At 32.6% G+C, this 16,206-nt stretch overlaps 1 protein-coding gene across 1 annotated transcript in view; it reads right to left on the bottom strand.

Moving 5' to 3' along the window:
* LOC140432752 (coiled-coil domain-containing protein 6-like) overlaps nt 1-16,179 on the bottom strand; it is a 32,290-nt gene extending 16,111 nt beyond the window's left edge. Inside the window, exon 1 of the mRNA XM_072520837.1 lies at nt 15,655-16,179. Coding sequence (XP_072376938.1) covers nt 15,655-15,870 — 216 coding nt within the window. The 5' untranslated portion in view covers nt 15,871-16,179. The remainder of the gene's footprint in view (nt 1-15,654) is intronic.
* Nucleotides 16,180-16,206: the final 27 nt, after the last annotated feature.

The raw sequence follows: 16,206 nt of genomic DNA, 5'->3' as shown, positions 1-16,206 counted from the left end.
CAGATCTCCAAACAGGGTTGAGCGTGCTGAAAGCTTGTTGAGCTTTTCGTATCCTCATACGAATATCGTCTTCTGTACCTCCGTTTTCTGTTATGACACTTCCAAGATATGTAAAGTTTTCCACATTTTCAATCTGCATATTGTCGATAGTAAATAGCGTGTTGTTCCTTGCATTTATTCTCATGGACTTGGTTTTACTAATATTGATTTTCAAACCTATTTTATTGGCTTCAGTGGAAAGTGTTTCCAATTGGTAAGCCAGATCTTGGAACCTTTGACCTAATAGACAGATATCGTCCGCGTATTCTAGATCGCTTAGGCGTGTGGTTAACGTCCATTGTATCCCTCTTGTGTCGGAGTCTAGTTTGGAGAGAACATAGTCTATAGCTATGTTAAAAAGAAACGGAGAAAGCACGCATCCCTGTCTAACTCCAGTAAGTACGTTGAATTCGTCACTGTTGATCCCATTGTGTGTCACGCTGCATTTCGCATCAGTATATAGTGACTTTATAATAGAAATTATTTTTTGCGGGATGTTTCTTAGCTCTAAAATTTTTTCAAAATCAACAAAAACCATGTATAGGGGTGTGTTCCATTCAACCGATTGTTCCATTATTACCCTCACAGTATTAATATGGTCTATGCAGGAGGATTCTGGCCTAAAGCCTGCTTGATTAGCTCGAAACTCAACCTTGTTTGTTATTCTTTTCAGTATGAGTGTCGCAAGAATTTTATTTATGACAGTAAGCAAGGTTATTCCTCTCCAATTTTTGCACAGTGTGAGGTTGCCTTTTTTTGGAAGCTTGATAATGTTACCTTTTTTCCAGCCCGCTGGAATGTGGTTTGTTTCCCACACCTCTCGGATTATGGGGAGCAAAAGTTCAGCAGTTAGATGCGGATCAGCTTTAAGCATTTCAGCAGCAATGTTATCGATTCCCGGTGACTTGTTGTTTCTCAGAGATTTGATAGCTGTTATTATCTCCGTTTTGGAAGGGGCCTCGCAAGAAATATGCAAGTCTATATTCTGCGAGTTTTCGACTATTTCGTCTGCGTTATCTCTGAGAATACCTAGCATCTCCTGAAAATGCTCTTTCCATCTCTCTACTTGGTCATCTGTTGTAGTAAGCAATTCGCCTGTTTTGGATCTTACAATGTTCGAACAGTTGGACCCTTTTTGTGTTAGTCGTCTAGTAATTTGGTAAAGCTCCCTAGTTCTGTTGTGTTGTGCAGCTGTTTCTGCTTGTTTTGCAAGTTCTTCAGCCCACCTTCTTTTGTCTCTTCTTGCCTTTCTTTTAACTGATTTATTTGATTTTAACTGATTATTTTAACTGATGATATATTGAACAAGTAATGGAAATAAAATACCTGGGAGTTACACGGTCCAGCTATGGAGACCTGGACAAAGAAGTGAGAAATCAATTAGAAAAAGCAAATATACTGGCAGGATGCCTTAATAACACTATACGGCGAAACAGACACATTAACACTGAGATGAAGTCAATAATTTGTAAAGCCAGTGTAAGACCAATAATGACATATGCCTCAGAAACAAGACCCGACACAGCCGCAACGCGAAGGCTACGCTACGCTAGCTCGAAAAAGTCCATCGATGATGCGATGTAACCCGAAAGGGTCGTTTTAATTATATAGCTTTTATAAAGAATTTTGAAATAAAACTTTTGTGATTCATGATATTTAGCCAACTACAGAAATTTCATTTTCCTTGTCGAGTTCAATTTCATTTCTTTTAATATTATTTTCTTAATAACTTGGAGACTTCCAAGTATACAGTCTATGGGTTCTAATGAGTTCTTTAATATGCCATTTAATGAAATTATGCCCTATAGAATTATAAATTAACGTTGAGCTAAAATATACTAATCCGTAATGACAGATGTCAGGTCTCTCAAACGTATTCGCTTTTCGAATTATTAGGTATAACATTTTTCCGAATTACGCGCCCTACCGGTTCGAAATCAAGTATAGCTTCGTCTTAACGTGACTCATAACGAAATATCCAGTGCCTGTTTTTATCGAGTTCTAAAATATTTGCGACGTCTCCCAGACATCACCTGTAATAAGGTAACATTTTCGAATTTATCATATGATGTAATTTCCAAGTTTGTATCATTTTTTTTGTTCCATCCTGTATAAGGTTTTAATCTACATATTAAAAATTTAGGGTCTTTGAACGAGGAGGCATATACTAGATGTTTATTTATATAGTCCTAATTGCACCAAAGCAACCACGTCCTTTTTTTAAATCGCTTTTCTTTAAGTTGCTATAAGCAGTAAGTGATTTCCGTCGTTTTAGAATTGCCTCTCACAAATAATGATAATAAGTGTTTACATTGCCAGATGCTTTTACCAAGTTAAGTTACTGTCTTTCTCTTCAATCGCTCATAGTAATTTTAAAAATAATTACTGAGTTTTCAATTAAAATATATCGCGCCGATTAAGCTATTCAAGGTTAAGTGGAACACTCTTATCCCCGGAGAATTTTTACCGGCGATACGTGTGAGAAATATGATTATTCCCGGTTGAGATCTTAAAGAAATCGGGGTATGACCTTTGGCACGCCAGTACAATCAGATTTCCATTTTTACCTTTAGTCTGAGCTCCGAAAAGGCCGGTTGTTGGGCCTCCGAATTGGTTCGACTGGCCACTATTTGCCAGAAATGTCTGACACTAGTTGTTTAAGTTAGTACATATTAGTTCACTTTTCGTTTTGTGTGCGAACAACAGTCACTGTAAGTTTTTACTTTTTTATGCATCCTGCAACATTCAATAACTATGCTGAATATTTCGGGATGATGGTCAATACAAAGAAGGAAAAATATCTGTAATTATTTTTATTTTCTTCTACCTAGTACTTCTTCCTTTTATCTAGCTAGTGGCAGTGCAGTGTTAGTATATTTTTGATGGGGTATATCCTCTTAATTTTTTTGCATGTTTGAATATCATTTTTGTTTATATAAAACACTAAATTTGTATGTAGCTAATAAGAGACAGAAATTTTGAGAACAGTTTGTTGGACAGAAGAAGAAATGGTAATTTTAGCGATTTTTATTCTAACAGTGTCTTTATACGCACGATACAGACAGTGAAATCAAAGCAGGCGATAAAAAGAACCTCAACCTAAGTTAAAAACCGCTTTAGATGGTCTAAGAATACTAACTCCCGACTAAAATTTGGCCACGCCTGTTATCCCGCACATTTATATAAAATCAATTTAATATAGTCGGATTTGTGCAAATTAAAAGACGTCATCCACTTACTGTACGCAAGAGAGATAGATACCTCTAGGAATAATCAAAACGATCGAAAATATCTACCAAAACAACACAATAAAAGTAAAAGTAGAAGAACTAACCGACCCTATTGAAGCTGGCAATGGGATAAGACAGGGAGATTCCCTGAGTCCTCTATCGTTCAACCTGATTATGGATGAAATAATAAAAAAAGTAAGAACTAAAAAAGGATAACTAATGGGAGAAAAACAACTTAAAATAATCTGCTATGCAGACGACGCAATACTACTCTCTCAGAGTTAAGATGATTTACAACGTATGCTGCACCAATTTAATATAACCGCCAGAAAATGTTAACATGTTAATTTCCCCAAAAAAGACAAAAAGCATGATTATAACAGCAAATTTACTAAGATATAAATTTAAGCTGGAAGGTCAGATAATAGAACAAGTGATGGAGTTTAAATATCTAGGTACTAGATAGATAATCAATCACATTATCTAGCTACGGAAAGCTCGAAACTGAAGTGGAAGATCAAGTGAATAGAGCAAACAGATCCGCAAGCTGCCTGAGTGAAACAATATGGAGAAATAAAAATATCGGGAAAGAAACGAAAGGCAGAATTTACAAAACAGTCATCAGACCATCGAGCAAAAAGACAAAAGAGGGAATCTAATCGTTATGAAAAGGCGACCAAAAAAGTGGCCTCTGATGGCGGACATATCCGGAAATGCGAATGCGCCAAATTTAAATTTTCCGACACTTATTAACAGTAGCTATAAAATAGTTTTCAGAATGTGTCTTAGACGAGAAAATTTTAATTAAATATTAACGATAACAGTCTAAAATGTGAAACAATTGTTAAAAAACTTCAATATAAATAAGATTTCATGTGACAGTTGGGACAAATAATAACATAACCCAACTAAATTTGATTTCTTAAACAAGGAAAGACTCTCTTTCCTTGTTTAATTTGGCCTCTCAAGATGGCACTTCCTGTCTAACAATATTTTTGCCCCCACTACCTTTATATTCCCTCTTTTGTCTTTTTGCTCGATGCATCAGACCAATAATGACATACGCGGCAGAAACAAGAGAGGACAAAAAGGATGTTAGAAACAGCAGATATGAAAACACTTAAAGAAAAATTGATGGTAAGACACTGTGGGACAGAGCTAGAAGTACAGAAGTACAGAAGACGATCAGTAAGCAGACCACGAAAACGATGGAACGACAACTTATTGGAGGCACATTGAAAAACAGACAGAGTCATGTCTATATAAAAAGAAGAAGAAGAATTTGTGCGAAAATTGCAATACAATAAGTGACTTAGATCATATACAGCTATCAAAGGCCAAAACAAGAGGAAAAAATGGTGTAAGAAGCCTGTACATCCTAGATTCTAGAGCAATCCTCACTTTACAACATAATATTGTAGTAAAATGTCCTGGACTAAAAAATGTTCCAGGAACTGATTCTTGCAATCCTGAATCGTTGGAATGAGTTTGGGAATCTTTTGTTTGATGACAAACCTATCATTAGAACAGCTTGTAGATGATCTCCAACGGCAAAGAAAATAAAAAAAAATACAGTTATTAATATATATTAAACAAAGATTTTATCCTCTAGGACAAACATATAATTAAATAAAAACAATCACACAAGACATTAAATGCTGTGTTAATGAATTACCTAAGCTCTGACCTCACAATGGGCGGGGGTTTTGAAAACCTTTCCAAACATTTCTAATTTGTGTGTATATGTCCCATAAGAAGTTGGAAATATTGGTTTTTTTTAATTGTTTGGAGAATAAATAAGGACTTTTGGTTATGAATATTCATTATGTGCGAGTGGTATTATTTGTTGTTCGTGAATTTTTAAGGTAACAATATCAAAGTATTAAGATATTTACTATGAATGTTCGTATTTTAAGGTTATGTTATTGTGTGATTTTTTACTGTATTTCAATGTATTTTGTTGTTGTTTTTATCGGGGTTATTTCAAAATTAATCAATAAATCATTGAATTTATTTACGTTAAAACATATAGAGAATATAATTAATGTTTTATAGAGAATTCGTAGAAATCAATTCCGATTGCTACGGTTTAGATATGTATTTATTGATGTTATTAGACAATCTGTAGGTTTCCAAAATGCAATAAATGAAGTAAAAGAGAAGTATAAAAACGTCCCTTGTAATATTAGACATTTTCTAATTCTTACAATCGACGTAATTTTGGCTCACACATTTTGTTTCATTTCCTATAATACGAATGATGATAATGTGCAAACACCCAGCGGATCTACTGTAAGATTATGCGTTACAATATAACTGTTGTCGAACAATGTATTAAATATAATAATTTCACGTTCGAATTACGGATCGAAAATAGAACAACTGTACCCTGCACAAGAAGCATACTCAACAATCACTACTGCATTTCGGGATCTAAGAAGTTATCTAGTGATTCTATCCGTGGAACCAAACTTTAAAAATTACATTTGGCCATCACAACTTTCAAGCTACTCTAATGTTATTTTTAGATACACCCAAGCACAAATATGTCCAAGTTGGAAAGGTCTGGCCGCTTTTTTTCAACACCAAATTACCTGGAATGACTCATTGTTTTAGTGCATTTTTCAGTGCACGAAAAATAGATCGGCATTGGAATATTTTTAAATATTCGTATATGCTACTTCGAATGTGTATTTGAAAAACGTAAATATTTTTATGCCTGCGTTTGCAATTTATTTTTATATCTTAATTGGTTTATGCAAAAGTGGGAAGAAAAACAAATTATGATTGTTATAAAACTTGATTGTTTTGGCAAAACTACTGACATCAGTTTCAGCGACAATACATAAAAGCATTTTAGTTACATGCATAGGTTATTTATTGATGTCTGGTTAACAGATTTTTTATTGGATGCAATTTTTTTTAGACTTTTGACAGAAAAAACTTACAATATCCACAATGATGCGGCTTCTAAAAGGAGTACTTTTTGCGAAATGTTCACAATGTATATCGTTTTTTAACTTAATCTAACCTAACCTACGGTTTTTTTATTTAATTGTATTTATTTATTATTTCATCTTTTGTCAATCAAACAAAATTTAGTTAAACACGATGTAAATAGTTTTAAAAAATTTTATTCTCCTTTTAATTATTATTCCAAGAATATCCAAGAATAAGAATATTATCTATAATTATTGCATATATCATTTTCTATTGCAATTAATACTACACTATCAAGTCTGTAACATAGTTGTTCTTAAATATATTTCAATTAAATTTTAAAATGAGTAACTGAATTTTGGAAGAGATACATGATTCGAGATTAGCAAATTTTTAATGGATTTTCTTGTACTGTAACATTTGTACTAAAAATATCTTTATACAGCGTGTTTATTTGGGAAAGTAACATACGTTAACTGCAAAAAGATGACACTTAGGCGATCTCAAAAATCTCATAATTAACACTCTCGCCGCCAATGATATTTTAAATTTTTTCGTCGTGCGCCAAAACTATATTATTTTGTTAACGTGAAACGCTGTAAGTGTACATTAATGTTACACGTTTGTCAATACAGAGTGCACATTAATGTTACACTTGGCGGCCAGAGTGTTAATGGGTCTTCATCAATAACAAAGACACTGAGTGTTTTATCTTTGTAAATTTCTTATTTGGTTCATAACTTTTTAACCACACTGTACATTAGGTTTTTCTAATGCCCTGTTAGGGCATAAAAACAACACCCCTTTACATCAGATTTTTTAAAAATTGATTCTGCACTTGAAAAGAGGATGAAAAACTAGATTTAGTCGTAAAATTTTAAGTTTGGATTCTGAAACTATGTGAATTGGGAGAGCTCGAAGTAGAAAAAAAATTAAATGTGACTTAATTTTAATTAATACCATTATTTATTCTAAATTGGTTAAAGTAGGATCGTTTTAGCCTGTCGCATAAGTAATAAAAGTGTCAGGATTTGCCTCAGGTAGTCAGCGGTTCTCAAATTAAAAATGTACGGTTTTCTTAATTTGATAATACGACATCAGGAATTTTTTTAATAAAATAACTTTATATTATGTTTTATAATAATTGAATATCATAATGTAAATTGATAAACATTGAGTATGAAATATACAGGGTCATTCACGCAACATGTTAGTTAAAAGTTTTCAAAGTTCTGGTCGTCACTGGTTTCTGCAAACTTGGAATAATGGTTATGCAAAGCATTCTTCATTTTTTAAATATTTGCATTCTTCTAGCACTTCCGGTTGTACCGGAAGTCGCCGTTAAGTTTCTTATTTTAAATAGAAACTGTGCTTTTTGTTATTTTTTTTTTTAGAATCTACGTAAAATTCTGGATCGATTTTTATTGGGATACCATTCTCGAGAAAATAGCCGTTTTTGAGATATTTAAAGTTTTTGAAAAATTTTTCATATTACACATGCAACTTCAAAAATTAATATTGTGGTTAATATTTATGCTGAAAAAACAAAAATTCTTTTTCAGCGTGTACTAAACTCTATTTTTATTTAAGCATAAAAAACATGCCAATGTTAATACTGGGTGTTCAAAATTTTGTATTATATTTTTATTTTTATATATTTTATAAATATATCTATAAAAATATATATCTATATAAAACAAAGACTTATTCCTACTTCCCACACACACCTTCCCAAACCCACCGAGGTAGGTTATCCTCCTGCGGTACAACCAGCCCCGGCTTTCCTCCGCCCCCTGGTCTTTGGAGCCAGGTCTCGACTATTTCGCGGTATCCCCCGTCAGGCAATGGGAGATTTCCGTGTATTTACATTTAAGTGGTAGGTTAGCCCATTTGGCTTTATCACTACCGGTCAAAGCAATTGTTCGGCGATCTAATGATGGTTGTGTGTGCCGATACTTGCTTTCCCTTTTCTGCAAGCATCGGCGAGCAAGCATCGAATCCTTTCATCCGTCGTCTAATACCCAGTCATTCGTCCAGTCATGTCCTTAATCTACCTTACTTGCTAATCTATTTTTTTTGGTGCTTGCATTCAAGAGCGTCGTGCGGCGTGCCTCCGGCTCTCTCCTGCATGCGGTTTTTATTTTATTTTTTTTTTGTTTTTTTTTTGTTGTTGGTACCCTTTTGTGTTAATTATTCTATTTACGTCTTAATCTATGGACAGTTATCATCACTATCTGGCTCGCTATCCGATTCATCTGAATCTTCATCATTACGAATAATTAAAGGTCTTACTTCATCAATAACTTGTTCTATTTCATATGACTCTAAAATTTTTTTTTTAATATGCTCAATACATTTCCGCCATTGTTCCAAATTGACTTGGTTTAGTGCATCTTGCCAGAGTTGTAAAACACTGGCTTCGTCGGTGGTCTTACATGCATGTTTATCATAGTAGTTTTTAGTAAGGCCCCACATCAATTCAATTGGATTGTAATGGCAGTGATATGGTGGTAGTCTTAGGACCTCATGATCATATTTTAGTGCCATTTGGTCAACGACAAATTTTTAAGCTCTTGGCTCCGACAGCCACTTTTTTAAGTTTTCTTTTTTCCAGCTGCTTGTGGGAAACTTTTCCTCCTCTCTGATGTGATACGAAGCATTGTCTAAGACTATTAATGACGGATTTTCCAGATTTTTTAATAATTTTTCCTCAAACCAATGTTCAAAAATATCATCACAAAGCATTCAATTTGCGTTTTTTCACGATTTATAAAAAAATTGTTTTGGTAGCGCTGATTTATCCTCAAGTACTACAGCCGACCAGTAGGAGGTTCGGTACCACAAAGCAGGTAGAAAAGGGAAAGCATAACAGAGTGGCTGTAATTAGAGTCATAAATTATTTTTCGGGAGTAAATCCGAAATACGACAGGGTAAAACGACTTCACTATAAATGCTAACATTTCAGTGCAGTTTTTATTATGTGCGACAAAAAATTCATAATAAATATTCGTCTTTAATTAATGAATAAATAAAATAAGTCTACACAAAAAATACATAACTTTAATCATCGAAGTATCTTAACAAATAATACAAAAAATTTACAGAAAAATAACTATTATCAAAAATAAAGTTAAACCACCTTGTTAAATTTGAAGAGAAGCTTATATGCTGGCGTTGTATTATTTTTTCCTCTATAGTAAAATGCTAAGGCGAGCGTCACGGAATTAACGTCACCAGATGGCGTCATCACGGGTAGCGTCACAAAATAGCTGTTCTTCACAACGATTCACTACTCTCGATTAATTCGTTTCTAGTCATCATATATATATATATATATATATATATATATATATATATATATATATATATATATATATATATATATATATTCTAAGCAGGTTTAAATTAAAAACTGCATGAACAATAACTAACAAAATACAGACATGTATGAGATGACATGAGAAATGAGAAGTAAAAATTCTGTCAATCAAAGATTCAATTCGCAACGATTGTCAAAATTTCAACTGTTCAACTGTTTAAATTTTTATCACATTTCTCGTTTAATAATAATTTCATATACACTGCTCTAAGAAATTACCGCACCACGTTAAAACTTACCACATAACATGAAAATATTAACTGAAATATAACGCATTTTATTTCGTATTACTTTACTTTGTAAAACAAACAGATTTGGTAATGTTGTCGCTAACCATCTTCAATATTCATAAACTTAACACAATCTTAAAACAATGAACAACAAAATCGTTAATTCTAAAAATTAAAATTGTTCAAATGTTTTTTGGAATGACTTCCAGTTCCTGCAGAGTGTTTAGTTGATTAGGAGAATTCCGCAGACATCTACCAAACAAGTCCCAAACATTCTCTATAGGATTGAGATCGGCACTATTCGCTGGGCATCCCATAACGTCGATTCCAACTTCCTCTAGATAATTTTGCACTATATTTGAAAGAAGTGGTGGTGCATTATAGTGTATTGAAACAAAATCTTCGCCAAAATAAAGGGCAAATGGCACAACATGGTCTTTAATAACGTTACCGATATATCGTGAGCGTTGATGGTAGAGTTATTCAACACAATTAAGTCTGTACGAATCGTTAAAGAAACGCCATTCCAAATCATAATCCTCGCATGTTACACTGCACATACCGTTCCTTATGAACTCGGTACACGCGAACATCCCGTTCCGGGGAGAAGATCAAGAGGACGCTCAACAACTAGATGGTCCGACCAAAGTAATAATTTAACTGGAAACTCATTCTGCGAAGCTCTCACAGCAGCTGAAGAGACCAATGGAGAAAAATTGTTAGGAATATTGGAATAAATCACGATCCTCAGTAATGGGAAAACAACAAGAGAGAGAGACACGCGAATACGTCTATCACAATTGTATCGAACTGTATAGAATCTAATCTCATCTGTAAACAACACTCTATTCCAATCAGCCTCCAACCAATGGATATGATTTTGTGCAAATTCTAAATGTGCTATATGATGAGTTATGGTCAAGGCTGGCCCTTTGGGAGGTACATGATTTACCAAATTAGCTTCCTTGAGGCGTTGGCGAACAGTTTCACAGCTGATTCGAACATTATGAACATCTTCAAGTTGGAATTGTAAGCTTCTGGTAGTAACAAATCGTTGTCTTTAGGTGCGAAGTCGTAAAATCCAGTCTTGAATAGTCGTTGCTACACGATGTCGACTTAAACGCCTAGAGTGACTACAGGTCTCTCTGTACTGTTGCATCATTCATATGGTGTATGATGAACTGTTACCCTAAATGTCTGTAACTCCAACCTTCTTCATGCAAAACCACTATTTGAGCACACTCTTCATTTGTCAAATTTCTCGATTCGCATTGCAAAATAATGGCAAAATGTTGGCAACAAACAGCAAAAGTTCCTACAACGACTCAAAAACGATACTAACCTGTTATTGACATTAACAAATTTACAGCACTTTTGTTTTGTGTTCCTTAGAAACCAGTTGAAACAAAAAACAAAGCAAGTAACCTGATAAAAACATTCCAACAACATGGTACATTCAATACAAATATTAATACAACTAAATTTAAAACACCAATGAATCGCTTTTCTTGTTTTTGTATATGGTGTGTTAATTTCTTGGAGCAGTGTAAATACAATTATTATTTTTAAACATCTTATTTAGTTTATACACTAATTTTTACTATCAAATGATATTTAATTCTATTTTATTATTAATTTAATATTTCCTTTAAATTTGACAGTTCTGTCAGAAGTAAACAATGTATGCTTTGTTAATAAGTTACCAGGTGGCGTTAGGAGCAAACATCTTTTTTTAAATGTTTATCTGACTTCTTAATTTCGTCTAGATTATTTGCCATTTCTTGGATTTGGACTTTGTATTTTAAATATTCCCAAACATAATAATCGATAGGATTAAAATCATAATATATGATTGTGAAGTCCAGATATGAGGACCGCCTCTCAAATCCATCTATGGACTGCTTTAGTCTGACGTCGCAATGGGCGGGGCTTAGAAAACGTTTCCAAATATTTCTAATTCCTGTGTATTTGTCCCATAAGAGGTTGGAAATATTGTTTTTGTAATATATTTTTTTTAATTGTTTAAAGAGTAAATAAGGACTTTGGTTATGAACATTCATTATGTGCGATTGGTATTATTTGTTGTTCGTGAATTTGTGAGGTAAGAATATCAAAGTATTAAGATATTTACTCTTAATGTTCATTTTTTAAGATTATGTTATTGTTTGATTAAAACATTAATTATTTTTTTCTTTATTTCATGGTATTTTCTTGTTGTATTTATCAGGGTTATTTCAAAATTAATCCATAAATCATTGAATTTATTTACGAAGTTGAAAAATATTTATAGTGATGTCAAAGCTTGGGTAGTCAATTGGTAAAATTTTCAGATAAAAAATCTCTGTGTCGATGTGGTCAAGCTCCATCATTTTGAGAGTATATTTGAACTGTATTGACACTTTCATCATCTAGCAGTACTGGTAAAATATTTTCTAAAAAATCTAAATACACTTTATCGGTTAGGGAGGAAGGTAAATATATAGTCCTATTAATTTGTTATCAAATATCCCACACCATCAACAGCAACAGAAAATGTATGCTGTGAGTGACTTTGCCTTATGGCAAATTGATTTTTGGAGAAGAGCTGCAGGAAGATCTAGAAGAGAAAGGATTAACAACGAATGCATTAGAGAAATAATGGGAATCAACCGAACAATCACAGATGACCTAACAACAAAACAACTTATCTGGTTCGGACACATACAAAGAATGGATGAACAACGAATACCAAAAGAAATATTAAAATAACCAGAAGGAAAGAGAAAACGAGGTAGACCTAAAAAAAGTTGGAGCGAAGGAATAAAGAACTGAGAGAGAAGGCCATAGAAGAAGACCTATGGAACAACAGGACTAAGTGGCAATTGGAAGTCAGAAAAAGGCGGAGAACGTTATAAACTGACAAGTAGTAGTAGTAGTAAATACAAAATATTATTCTCATACCAAATATTCAACAGGTCTAAATCTTCTTGAATTAAAGTTATATCATTTGAATCTACAAATTCAAATAACTTCAAATCATCTGCAAACATCAGGAAATCTCAATTTCTAAAACATTCTGATATATTGGTCACAAATATATTAAATAACAAAATTAAATTTTATCTGAATTAAAACAACCTATTTTCACTTATTGTGTGAAGCCAAAGGCATTTACTTTTTCTAATAGGATGTTATGATCTACTCTGTCAAATGCCTTGTAGAAGTCAGTGTAAATAGTATCCATCCACTTGTATTCTCCAATGCATTTTATATTTTTTATTCAAAGAGTGCTAAATTTGTTACTGTTGATTTATTCTGAAATCCATGTTGATGACGTATTAGGCACTCTTGGCAATAAAATTTTAATTGATTGTGCAGTAGTCTATTGAAAAGTTTTGGTATAGAGGATTGTTTACACAAGCCTCAATAATTTGTTGTCTTGTTTATTACCTGATTTAAAAATTGGGCAGATATAAGAATGCTTCCATAAAGTTGAGAAAACTGATGTCTTTGAATAATGACTCAAAAAGAAGATGTAAAGGATTAGTTAGTCAATAAATACAGTTCTTTAGAAAATAATCAGGAATACCATCTGGATCACTGCTTAATTTATTAGGTAAGAATAAAATGTTGAAAATGTTCTCATGAATTTTCTCACTGACATGAGAAAAGTCATGCATTACAACTGTAAAACCTTCTATGATGTATGGAGTTGAATGTTTGGCAGTTAAAGAGTAAGACAAACAAGGTGACCTTAAAAATGAATATATTAGGCTAAGTTCAACTCATTAGAGCAAACTGCACTTCTTCCTGCTGATGCCAACATGAAAGAGCATATGTAAGATGGTTAGGGCATGTTCAAAGCTAAAGTAATAATAAGCATTGCTGAGTGTCCAGTCCTTGGAAGCAATTTAAGAGGAAGACTAAAGAACATAAGGTGGAAGATCATTATACAAGACATTTCTGTGAGATAAACATTGTATTATCTGATGTAGAAAAATAGGGAGAAATATAAATCTGCAAATCTAGCCTGCTAACTGCTAAAAAGCTAACAACAGGAACACCTGTAGGAAGAAGAAGCAGAGGCTGACCACAAATTAGGTGGTTAGATGGAGTTGAGACCAACTTGGGGATACTTAAGATTAGAAGATGACACATAGCCATAAACCAAACAGGATGGCGACAAATCTTAGAGCAGGCCAGAGTACACAGAGGATTGTGGAAAAAAAGATGATGATGATAAAATATGTACTGCATGGAGATGCAGGCAAAGAGACTGATGAGCATCCTATATATAATAGATGTACCTACAAAAGATGGCTATATATTATGTATTAGCATACAATTATGTTAAAGAAATAAAAAATAGGTTTTTATCATATTTAAAACCAGTTGAAGTAACACAAGAGTTTTTAACTAGACTGTTCTATTCAGCTTTATGAAACTTAAAGTTTTAAGTAAACCCAGGTGCGGCAGGAATAGAGACAATATGGTTTTTATTGTAATTTTTTCTACACATTCTACCAACATCAGTATCTTTTTTACAAGCACACCAACCCTTACTTAAAATTACAAATTGTCAGAACACCCAAAATATCTCAATTATGTACTAAACATTGTCACAAATAAAATAAGATTATTTAAATTAAAAATAAGGATATACTATAAACTTAAGTGATAACTGACATGGTGATCTACAACAAGATTAGCTTTTTTAGCCCTATTTTACATTTTACTCCGTTATATGAGACTTTATTAGTAATACTGTTTATAAGTTTAGTTCTGAGAAATGATCTATGATCGTAAGTGTTGTTATGTTCTGTCTGCCCAATATCCTTATTATAGCATTCACCACAGAGTTTTTTAAAAACAGCTGTTTTCCAGTAAAATTAAAAATAATCCGTAATTACATAGATTACTTATGTTACAATAATGATTTAGTTCTGAAAAGTATCAGATAGACAATTTACCAATTTGTTAAATTTAATGAAAAAAAGGCTTTTTTCTCTTTTGCTGAAGTTTTTTCTGAGCTACAGATGAATTTTCTCATTATTCATTAAGTGCTCATGTTGACTATTCCATGCAATGTAGATCTGAGATATTTTACATCCAGTGGTTTCAATGTTACTTATATCATATTAATTTAATTCAATATTTATTGATCTAAAAGTTAAGTCAAACCAATTTATTCACATGGTATTTTATAAATGCAATGTTTGCTTTAAAGAGGATTTTTCTAGATTGTATTACACTATGAATACTACTGGTACATGTGACAATCCTCAATAACTACCTTATAGTGTAAAAACTCTAATTTAGCAAATAATATGTCACATTGCAGGTATTGCAACTAATTTTGTCCATTTTTGTTTCCATATTTTAAAAATTTCTTCATTCACAAATTATAGAAAACATCCCAATAGATTTAAATTCGCACAGAAACTATGAATCATTACCAAAAATGTTGCATTTATCAAAATTATGTAAAATTACTAATCTCTCATTAAATAATTTCTCAAGTTACACACATTATTAAAAATTGGATACTATGTTAATCATTGACTAATAAATATCCATTGAATATTATCAATTAAAAAAAGATCAGCTAAACAGTATAAACATCCTTAAGGTGCAATAAAATGATTGGAAGTATTTCCCATGAGTGTACATTCTATAGCCATATTGAAAATTTAGGTCAAATTTGCACATACAATATCAAGTCAATCAATTAGCGAATTAATAATAAAAAGGGGTAATTTACATTTTAATTCAATCAATACAACTAATTAATTATTAATAAACAGGAATAAAAACATAATAACTTTGTTTTCTGTCATGAAAAGTTCAATAAACTTACTATTATAACTGATGCCTTTCTAAGATCCCTGTTTTCCTCTTGGAGCGCTTTCACACGTAACTTATAAGTTTCTAACTCTACCTTCAGTACCCGGTTTTGTTGCTGAAGACTTTCGATGCGCTTCTGAAGTTGCTCCCTAGTTATGGGACTGGGTGGCATCATGATGGGTCCACCATCGATGCTACTGGAATCTGATTCACTAGCAGAATCTGCCATTCTTTTATTTATGTGAAAAAGTTTGAGCTCTTTTCGTTATCGAATAGTGAAGAAAGTTTAGAACATACTAACAATTTAAGAAAAAATATATCGAAAACCTTAACAATACCGTACGAAAATCTACGATAGGAATGAATAGAAAAATTAAATAGATTTCGAAAAATAACGATCGAATCAGCGCTAACGTCTTATAACTATTAAAGAATATCAAAAATATGAATAATAACAAGCACCACCAATTTTATAAGGAAATTACACTAACTTGATAGAACTTCAAATTCTGGATAAAGTTGACAAAGTGACATTTTTTTGACAGTTGGTCTTATCTTGTGTTCA

The sequence above is a fragment of the Diabrotica undecimpunctata genome, chromosome 1 (genome assembly GCF_040954645.1).
Source record: "Diabrotica undecimpunctata isolate CICGRU chromosome 1, icDiaUnde3, whole genome shotgun sequence".
Lineage (NCBI taxonomy): Eukaryota > Metazoa > Arthropoda > Insecta > Coleoptera > Chrysomelidae > Diabrotica > Diabrotica undecimpunctata.
This window is presented reverse-complemented; position numbering and strand designations above follow the sequence as displayed.